A 10743-nucleotide genomic window follows, 5' to 3' on the forward strand; every position below is an offset into this window, starting at 1 on the left:
CGGTGAAGGTCTCAGCAGTCAGACCTCCACAAATCCAGAAGCTATCCTGTATCTTATGGCTGGTTTATAACTTTTTCTTATCAGAATAATCATTTAAGTATATTAGATTAAAGAAAAGGAATTGTTGTTTTTCTTAACAGCGCCATACTGGCCAATGGGGTCTATCTGGTAATGCAGAATAATAATTGAGATTTTTCTTCTGCCAAAGAAAAAGTTCAGGTCACTCATCAAGACAAAGTGGCTTGTTGGCGCACAACCTATAATTGAGGACCTATGCCGTATGACCTAAGTTGCCCTCCACCAGATATGCCCGCTGAGTTGCAGTATCCCTTACCACCTACTAGGTACAGTGGCACTATTTCTACAACTGGTGCTCAACACCAAGAAATCTGCCTATCGAGAAATGCTTTTTAATGAAGTACTGCCTCTTTGGCTTTAAGCCCCAATTAAGAGAGAGACTCATGTGGGTCACTTTAATGTATTTACAATGTTGTGGGAATCATTGCTTTGTTATCAGGCCCCTGAATGTGATGTAGGTGGTAGTTGTTATGGTTAATATTTATACTTTGCTTTATTATTTAGACAATTCATATATCTTTGATAATTTTGTATTTTAAAATTAGCTTTATGTGTTATTCTTAAATAACAGGGTGTTGTCTTTGATATGGAGATGTATTACGGCCTTCCTTTGTTTCTGAACATATAGTAAACTAGTTATAACCAGCCTCCTAAGGAATGCAGCAGAAGACATAATTTACGACTTTGTTTTTACCAACGTATCTTCCTTTTTAGGTAACGTAATGTAAGCCACTCAAACTTTCCTTGTCTTTATGGTTTGTAATGAAAACTTGTGACCAGGCATCTGAGAGCAGACAAGTCTGAGACACAGACAGAAATGGTTGTGTTTTCCCTTGTCTCCGATCGATCGACTCCCTGATTTGATCAAAACTGGCAAACGTGTGAAACCCTTTGAGTTTCTCCTAAAACTTTCTGTACAGGTTTTCCACATCAAAGTCAACCCAAATACTCATCCAAAAATCTTTGGAAATGCTCTAGTAATAATGTGTTTATTTTCATTTCTTTACGTAGATCAAGATTACTCACAAGAACCAAGCTCCAATGCTCATGGGACCTCCCCCGAGGAACAGCCTCTTCACATCCTTCATCAAAGGAACAATGAGCAGAAACAAAGAGTGAATGATGTTACATATATACATTCAATGGACATATTGACCTCTTACCATGTGTTGCTGGGCTTAATAGCTGTATTTGGAATAATGGTCTTGTTTTTACAGGTTTTTTTTTTTTTTTTTTATTATTATTTTAAAGTTAAATTATGATTCTAATTTATTGTAATATTTTTTTTTTTTAATGTTTGGCATTTGCAGTCAGTATTTATTTCTATGAAGCAACATTACTGCCTGTAATGTTTGCATGCATTGACTTTACTTTTATGCATCTGAATGCTCAGATCAGACCTGTTGCACACAAAAAAGGAAGAAGCGAAAAAAGAAAATATTTTGCTTTAGTGAGGAACTGATGAGAACGTGCATGCACATTTATAATAATTATTTAAAATTAAAAAAAATATATATTCCGTAATATCATTTATTTAGAGACATCCAGTGTCCAAAATGTTATTATCTAAGAGTTTATGCACACAATTAAGGCTCATGCATCTCTGTATAAAAGTGAAGGTAAACGGAGGTCCAATATGATTCAATGTCCATCATTGAGCTCCATATTACAAAATTATTAGACAGCACAGATCACTCGTCACTATTTCTATACTAATCAAAAAGATTACAAGATCCTCAGCAGCAACTTCCATCCGGTGTAAGTATGCTGCACAAGGAAGAGTTTATTTGTGACCTCCTATAACGGGGTATTAGTCAAGATGTTATATATCCTCCACTGATCTTTAGTTACATCCTCTACTCCAGAGCTGTATTCATAATTCTACTGGCTGCAGAGTTGAAGCTTCATAGATTCCTGTACTTGTTTATTCCAGAAATTATTCTGGTGGTTTTATATTCTGGGTAGTGTTCTCCTTGCCGCAGACTCAGTGCAGCAATTACATGTAGGGAAAAATAGGCTACTGCATCATTGAGGAGTGTGTTTTAGAACTTGCTGGTTGTTTCCTAAAACCATCAGAATTGTGAGTACAGCTCTGAAGTGTAACACGGAATGTAACTGATTAAATTGTAAAATGTAACTCAAGGTCAGTACAGTAAGTAATGGACTGTCTATACACCCCAGCAGCAGAATAGTGAGCGCAGCTCTGGAGTATAATACAGGAGGTAACTCAGGATCAGTAATGTAATATATGTACACAGTGACTGCACCAGCAGAATAGTGAGTGCAGCTCTGGAGTATAATACAGGAGGTAACTCAGGATCAGTACAGGATCAGTAATGTAATGTATGTACACAGTGACTGCACCAGCAGAATAGTGAGTGCCGCTCTGGAGTATAATACAGGATGTAACTCAGGATTAGTAATGTAATGTATGTACACAATGACTGCACCTGCAGAATAGTGAGTGCAGCTCTGGAGTATAATACAGGATGTAACTCAGGATTAGTACAGGATCAGTAATGTAATGTATGTACCCAGTGACCACACCAGCAGAATAGTGAGTGCAGCTCTGGAGTATAATACGGGATGTAACTCAGGATTAGTACAGGATCAGTAATGTAATGTATGTACCCAGTGACCACACCAGCAGAATAGTGAGTGCAGCTCTGGAGTATAATACGGGATGTAACTCAGGATCAGTACAGGATCAGTAATGTAATGTATGTACACAGTGACTGCACCAGCAGAATAGTGAGTGCAGCTCTGGAGTATAATACGGGATGTAACTCAGGATCAGTACAGGATCAGTAATGTAATGTATGTACACAGTGACTGCACCAGCAGAATAGTGAGTGCAGCTCTGGAGTATAATACAGGATGTAACTCAGGATCAGTACAGGATAGGTAATGTAATGTATATACATAGTGACTGCACCATCAGAATAGTGAGTGCAGCTCTGGAGTATAATACAGGATGCAACTCGTAATTGTTACAATATAAATAATGTTATTCAAAAGTGACCTAACTTTTTGAGTAAAACTTTTGGCATACCCCTAAGTATTAATTGCAGACAAGCAGAAAAGCTGTCACCCATATAAAATTTTGGGATTAGAAACTGGAACATCTCTTTAAAAATGATATATATTCAACACAGCAAATCGTGTTCTGATCAGTTTCTTAATATAGGTTCCTGGCAGTTGGCGATCCAATCCATTGTATAGACAAAAATGATTGTATCTACTGTCACCACTAGAGGGAACTTGTGAGCTTACTGCATACTGGTTTAATATTGAGTTCCATGTTTTAATTGTATGCAGAAAATTTTCAAGCTCCCCCTAGTGGTGGCTGTAGGAAGACAAATTTCTTTCCCAGTTTCGGGTCTGCACAGGTCTGCTCTGTATTAAATATTGTAGCTCCAACCAGTGTAAGGCTATGTAATGAGCACGGGATTTTGGACTTATTTACTGAAAAAAAAAATGGACATTCATTTCAATCCATCAATCATGTTTTTGGCTTATATTTTTATTTATCTGAACATCCTCCATCACAGAAAGGTATGCATAAATAATTTGTGAAAATCCATACAGTGGCACAAAAAAAACAATCTGATCTTTAGAAAACACTGGCTTAATAAACTGTTTCCCGCCAAAGATTTACTGACCCAGACGTCGGAGTAATGGGTTAATGCATAATTAATCAAGGGCATTGAATGAAATTCGCAGCTGAGAAAATAAATAAATAAATAAATTACAGCACTTTTGATTATCTTGGCAAGTGCTCAGATTAGATTCCTGATGCATTAAGTAAACTTTAAGAAATAGACCTCTGTTGCCGGGTAAGATTCCAGCGGTTTTATATAGGGATCAATCTGTAAATTGCTGCAAATTTTCATATAGAAAAATTCATATATGTAAATATTTGTAAAATAATTTAGAACATATATTTGCATAGATGCTTATATTGACTATGGAGAGATTTATTAACCATTTCCCAATGTAGGATGTAATAGTCGGGTCTGCGTGTAAGGAGCAGGCTCAAGGGCTGAGCCTGCAGCAATATTGAGCAGATGTTATGTCGTACATCAAAAAATCCAGCCTGTGCAAAGCCCAATCAACAGAGAAATGAAAGAGTTACGGCTCTCAAAAAAATGGTGAATTTTTGAATTTTTTTCCCCATTTTCTGTACATTGTATGGAAAAATTATCGGGGTCTCTTTCAAAAGTACAACTTGATCGACAAAAAACGAGCCCTCATATGGCTAATCATCCCTTGGAAGAAGGGAAAGGAAAGAAAGCCCAAAAACCAAAAAAATAGTAACTGTGGGAGGGTTTGTAAGAGATGTCTCAACTCAGCAAGTTAGATTGGAGTCTCACCATAGCGGCCCCCCAGACATCCTGAGAACTGGGCTCTGAAATTGTCTATGACACCACCAGAAATAGCACGGCACTTGGCTATCTGAGTTATAGCAATATTGCATCTGACGGAAGAGTGACCCAAGTGATTGGCAAGCGAGACATCATCCCAATGCATTGTTTTTGTCAAGTGACCCATGTAAAAAGTGGACCTCGTAGCCAAAATTTGGGTTACATCCAGCATGCCCACAACAAATATTTACACTTCATTTTTGGTGAGTGGACGATTCCCTGAGAGAAGGTCCAGCCCTCTCAATATGAGGTACTTGAACCCAAGACATAGAGACATTTAGGGTTTACGGAGATTGGCTCAATGCTTGTAGTTGGTTGCCACTGGGGTAATGATGGGCTCGTTGAGTTTGGGTGCAAATGAAGGTTTACAAAAGGTCCATGTGCAGAAACGCATAATTCTTAAAAAAATAAAAGAGTTTTCAGATAATCGATGAGGTTCTACCAGATTGCACATTGTTTTTGCTTGGCCACCATTAAGTGGTTATCTCAATGAGTATTGGTGCAGGTTACAGTTTACATAAGTTTTACTTTTGCACTGCATGGTGCTCAAAAATCAGTTACCTCCTAAGTTAATCTTTGCATGAGCTGCTCCGAATGAAGACTGCAGAACTTTCTTCTTGTTTGGTTTGGATTGTGAGGGCAATCATTCAGAACTTCAGTATTTTACCTCCCGTTGAAAATAAATTAATGGAAGCACCAATGGGTGCAGTTTTTATCATTTTAATTAGATGCAGATGTTATTATATTTTTTTAAATATTACAATTGAATTAAAATGTGTCCAATGATTTTCCACTTTAAAGAGGACCATAGATGTATCCCTTATCCCCCAAATATTGTGCTTCATTTCTACCATTATGTAAAATGTAACTATATACTATACATAGTTACTCTGTATGTAATTTATTGAGCCACTGTTGATTAGCATTTCTAAGGAGGAGCCGCCCATTAGGAGCTCTTGTGAATCTGGATCCAAACAATAAGATTTCAGTTGTTCAGTACAGTCTGTGTACGTAGTGACAAGTCGCAGCAGCATGAACCTTTTATAAGACTACTAACTTTTCAAGAAGTGGAAACGTTCATCGGTTCGGCATTGTTCATAGGCTCGGCATTGTTCATCGGTTCGGCATTGCACGTTGATTTATCTTGTATATAAAGCATGTGGACCTGTATTTGTTTTTGCTTAGACAATGTCAATTATTCTTGTTACCGATCCCCTGTATGGAGTATAATATTTTTTTTTTACGAGATGCTTATTATAAATGAATTAATTGCTAACTACTAGTCCGGAAAGTATTACAAATAAAATTAAGATTTCCAATGGGTTAAATGTGCTAAGCTATGGTTTGGTGAAGTAAATAACATTGTTTATAAAATATCGTTGACCTAGATCTTTCCAGACTGTTGGTGAGACCATTAGACTTCTATAGACCTTCTTCTAAGCTATCAAGATGTCTAAATGACTCCTTTGTTTCATGGAAAACCATTTATATTTGCAAGGTTTCTTCAAATTTTAACCTTATTTCAAAATGAAGTCTTAATTTTCACTTTTACATATTGTATTTTCAATATTCGCTAATGCTTTGAGTCGCTAAATTGTCTTTGACCGAGACCCTTCAAGACTATTGCTGGGACCATTAAACTTCTTCTAAGCTGTCAAGCGAGAAATCTGATTCTATACATCATCGTATGAGGTTTTAGAATTTAGACATTATAATTTTTAACCCAAGATATAATAAGTCAGAACTTATGAAGTTATACCCAAAGTACTAGAAATCAAATCCAATGAAACTCAAAGAATTTGAAGTTATACCCCTTAAGTCCAAATTTAAGACACAGGAAGTCAAGCTCATAGATTAAAAACACAAGGATGTAGGAGTCAGACTCAAGAAATGCTCTGCTAAAGTACTGAAAGCCAGACTGAGGAATCAGAAAACAGACCTTGTGAATCAGAACCCAAAATACTGCAAATTGTCTCTCAAGAGAGGAAGAGGACTAGAACTCTAGTGCCAACTATAGGAAGTGACAATCCTAAAAGTCAATATCGACTCTCTATCGAGCCTTGTCACATGACTTAGGATAAAAGCCAGAACTATAATCTCAATTTGCAGACACTGTGTTTCGGGGTACTGCCCTTCGTCTAGTCCTCTTTTTCTCTGAAGAGACAATTTGCATATTTATCAGAAGAGTTTAAAAGTCTCCTCACCTTGACATGCTTACCATTTCACTCTCCGCAAGGAGAAACGTTAACCCTTGGAACCCAAAATACTACAATTCAGGTTGAAGGAACTTCAATATGAGATACTTTAAAGGTGACCTATTACTTGGCACTTTTCTCCTGAATCCGGCGATGTTTTTCTTTTGTTCCTGCTCCTCTCTGTTCTTGAGATATGGCCAGCTCTTCCCTATATGTAAATCTAATATTTAGTCTTGTTAGCTAAGTGTGCGTGGTCACCAACTCAGTAGGTGACTTCCTGATGACCACTCCCAGTTAGTTAAAAAGCCTAGATTTAGATGCTGGAAGGAGAGGGCCATATCTCAGGAACTTAGAGTCGTAGGAACAAAAGAAAAACATCGTCGGATTCAGGAGAACAGCGGCATTTACACCAGATAGAAAAATTACATATTCATGGGAAGTGAAAGGACCACTTTAAGTCAACACCTTTAAATCTGTCTGATCTTGAAGTACTGAAAATAAGATCTTAAACTTCCTCCAGGCAAGAAGACAGAATGTTATCATATATTTCTATGTCATTACTGGGGTTTTGAAGCTCAGTATCAAAAATAAATCGAAAACAAACCTTTAAACCTTTAAAGAACACTCTGAGGGAAAATGAGGACCTAAAGGGTGGTACTCTGTAACAAAGCAAATCAAAAAGCCCCATTTAATAATTCTTGTGTAATACAGTATTATTTTTATACCAGGGCTAAAGGAGGTGGGGCATGACACAAATATTCAAAACAACTCCCACCCCCCTCCCACCCAAAAAACCCCAAATCCTCTGACATGCCCCACCCCAGGAAGGTGCATTTGCTTTAAGTGAACAATTCTAATAATAATTAAAAAAAAGTGTTTTTCCAAACCATAATTTTTTCACATTTTCCTTATGAGTAAATTGTTTTACAACGACTAATTATTTACAACACATTTTTATTCAAAGAATACAACGTTAATTAAAAGAAATACTACCAATAGAATAAATGCCTTAAACACAAGAAAATCCATCAATGCAATTTCCAAAAACTTTTGCAAAAGTTTTAAATGTGACTCTCTTCCCTTCCCCATTTGCATACAGTACACGTCAAACACTTACACAAGATACTATGGAAATATCCAAAATCAGATTTTCTGCCTTAATCCAAAGACCTAATCTCATTCAGCTTGATTAAACATATCTATGTATATTTGATTCTATAGACTGAAATATCGGTGTATTTCCTGCCACTAAGCGAAATGTGACGGTGGAGTTGTAGAAGTCGTTACTTTTGCAACCTCGCGATACATTTTGCACTTTTTTGAATTTCTGTAAATGTTTACAAAGCACATAAATTAAGGGAACATACCAGACAAAACTGATATCTTGTGTTATTCCCAGTGCTCTGCAGGGGTGGAGTCGTCTCTTTTCTGTTTTATGTGCTCTGCCCCTGAGGTCTTGGACTAGGCACAATGTCTTCATTTTTCCCTGGATTGTTCCTTTAAAACAAAGTCTTGAGAAAACCAAGGTAAATTTAGTTTTACCTTCTCTTTGTTGTGCATTATATGAGCATTCCACCTATTGTAATAATGAAGTTTATAACCTATATCTTACTATATGTGTATGCAATGTTTGTTACTCGTTGTCAGTATATATATATTTTTTAAATGATGCAATATATTGAGGCAGTTGTCTTTTGTCACAATTGTACATGTGATTGATAGAAAAAAAAATATGGAAAATGACTGTCATGTACATGGCAATTAGTGAAATGAATTTCTTTGTGCAGGCGTGATATCTTATTAGCTATGTATATACACTGTTAATTCTCAGAACGGGTCATAAAAAATGAATGGGTTTTAAGATATGATGGTTTTTAGGGGTGGATGTATACAATGGCAGGAGTAAAGACTCCCTTGGGTACCAACTGTTCTTAATAAAGCGCCCCTTAAAGGTTTTCTTTTAAGGTTCTACCTAGCTTTTCTATTTTCTTTAAAGAATTTCAGAACTTGAGAGCCAAGGCAAGGCCTGATGACTTGGACAACCATTAGTCAACAATTCTGTTGATCAAAGAAGGTCACTCGTGATCACAAATAACTGGCCTATTTTAAAGGTTTATTTCCATCTTTAGAAGTTATCAACTAAGCATAGGATAAGCGATAACTTGCTGATTATTGGGACCCCCATTGATCCCAAGAACTTGGTTCATCTGGATAGAGTGTTGACTCTAAATGTTCAACACAGCTCCATTCATTCCCAATGGAACTACCAAAGATGATGAAGAACAGGACTAGGCTTTCTCCGGCAGTCCTACAGAGAATAAATGGAGATTGGGGAGCATGCCGGGGCCACCACTCCATTCAGGCAGGACTCTGCAGTATTCGTACCCCCACCGATCAGCAAGATATCATCTATCCTATAATAATTTAATGATAGGTCATCAATGTGTATTCCTGGAAAGTCATTTAAAGAAACTCTAGAAGATCCATAACCGATCTTGTACGTCCACCCCAATGGTTTTCATTTTGGAACATCTCTAATTTGACTGTCTGGGACAGTTAGAGGATTTACTACTAAAGTTGAACAGTTTTGTAAATTCTTTAACAGTCTTGTATCTAATTTGTACTTGTCTTGTAAGAGAAGCTTCCTAAGGAGATATATAAATGCCCCTTTATATCAAAAAGATCCAGAGATGAGCGATAGAGCTCTTCTGCCTCAATGTCACCAGTCTTGCTATTACAACACTTACTGATATTTGGGCCGTTCTCAATTATGAATTAGATATTTTCTTAATCAAAATCTCCATCTATATGAATGTCCACCTATTAGCTAGCAAATATCGCTTTAGGGAAGGTGAGAGGACATTTATTAGGGTGGGGGTTTGGATCCACACACTGTTACTATGATAAGACTGGATGGCAGAACACATAACATGAAGTTCTCCTTTAAAGGGGTCTTGGGGTTCAAGTCTGCAGTTACTCTTTGTGACTGCAGACTTGTGAATCTTCACAGCGCGCAGTGTGCACACTGTCAGGATTCTCTGGTGCAGGCGCCTGGCAGCCTAATTATGCGATTTTACACACATGCGGTCACAAGCCAACTAGACGTGCACAGCCTTGCTCAATACAAGTGAATTGTGTGACGCCGGATACGTCTAGTTGGAATGTGTCCCGAAGTATGCAAATCGTGCAATTGCGGTCACAGGATATTGGTCGCAATATTGGACATTTTGCCAAATGGAGATAGTCTATATCAGTGACAGAATGGCGCCTGAGAGCTAACAGGAATCCAACAGCTATATCTGTGAATGGAGAACAGGAAAAGATCGGCACAAGATAACTTTTCTAGACGTTTACATAGGAAAAATTTGCAAAGGAAATTTGAAAACTTAAAAAAGTTTTAAAATGAAAACCATTGATAGAAAAAAATACAGCAAACTTGGACTAGAAAAAGTGGAATTGTATTTGCATGGGTGGAGAATATGATCTGCTACTTCGGTATTTCAGCAGCGAGCATGTTGCACTGGGAAAGTTTGTAGCATGATGGTAAATTGCTGTCATTGTGGACAAAAGTTGCCGATCACTGACAGTGAGTGGAGAACAGAGCTGACCTGACATGAAGCTACATGGCTCGTGCCTCACTGATTGTCGAGACGTCCTGAAAGTGTGAACTTTGTATGTTATTTTTGCTTATTTTATTGTTACAATTGAAAATTAAATTCTGCACTTTCAAGGAACCCTGTGTGCTGTTTATTTCATAGACATTGATTGATTTGTTTGGAACAAATGGAAATTTGCAACACAAATGTGAGCAGACATGAGCGAATCGTCAAAAATCACTTTTACCTACAATTTGAATGTAAATTGAATCTGTGTCAAACTATTCAGAGCGTCTTGTATGACATCAGTGTAACTCAGTATTACAGTACATTACAGGGACAAGGGGAGTAATAAAGAAGTTATATTCATGTACATAGGGGCAGTATTATAGTAGTTATATTCTTGTACATAGGGGGCAGTATTATAGTAGCTATATTCATGTACATAGG

General features: G+C 37.2%; 1 protein-coding gene across 6 annotated transcripts in view; it reads left to right on the forward strand.

The window, feature by feature from the left end:
- DGKB (diacylglycerol kinase beta) overlaps positions 1-10431 on the forward strand; it is an 889407-nt gene extending 878976 nt beyond the window's left edge. For 5 of the 6 annotated variants that reach the window (XM_073677272.1, XM_073677273.1, XM_073677269.1 and 2 more), the window contains one exon: positions 1090-10431. In XM_073677272.1, coding sequence (XP_073533373.1) covers positions 1090-1197 — 108 coding nt within the window. In that variant the 3' untranslated portion in view covers positions 1198-10431. The remainder of the gene's footprint in view (positions 1-1089) is intronic. The other variant, XR_012320016.1, reaches the window with a different exon arrangement.
- Positions 10432-10743: the final 312 nt, after the last annotated feature.

Source organism: Phyllobates terribilis, unplaced genomic scaffold (assembly GCF_046119375.1).
Source record: "Phyllobates terribilis strain yellow unplaced genomic scaffold, ASM4611937v1 Scaffold_4__5_contigs__length_816908805, whole genome shotgun sequence".
Classification (NCBI taxonomy): Eukaryota; Metazoa; Chordata; class Amphibia; order Anura; family Dendrobatidae; genus Phyllobates; species Phyllobates terribilis.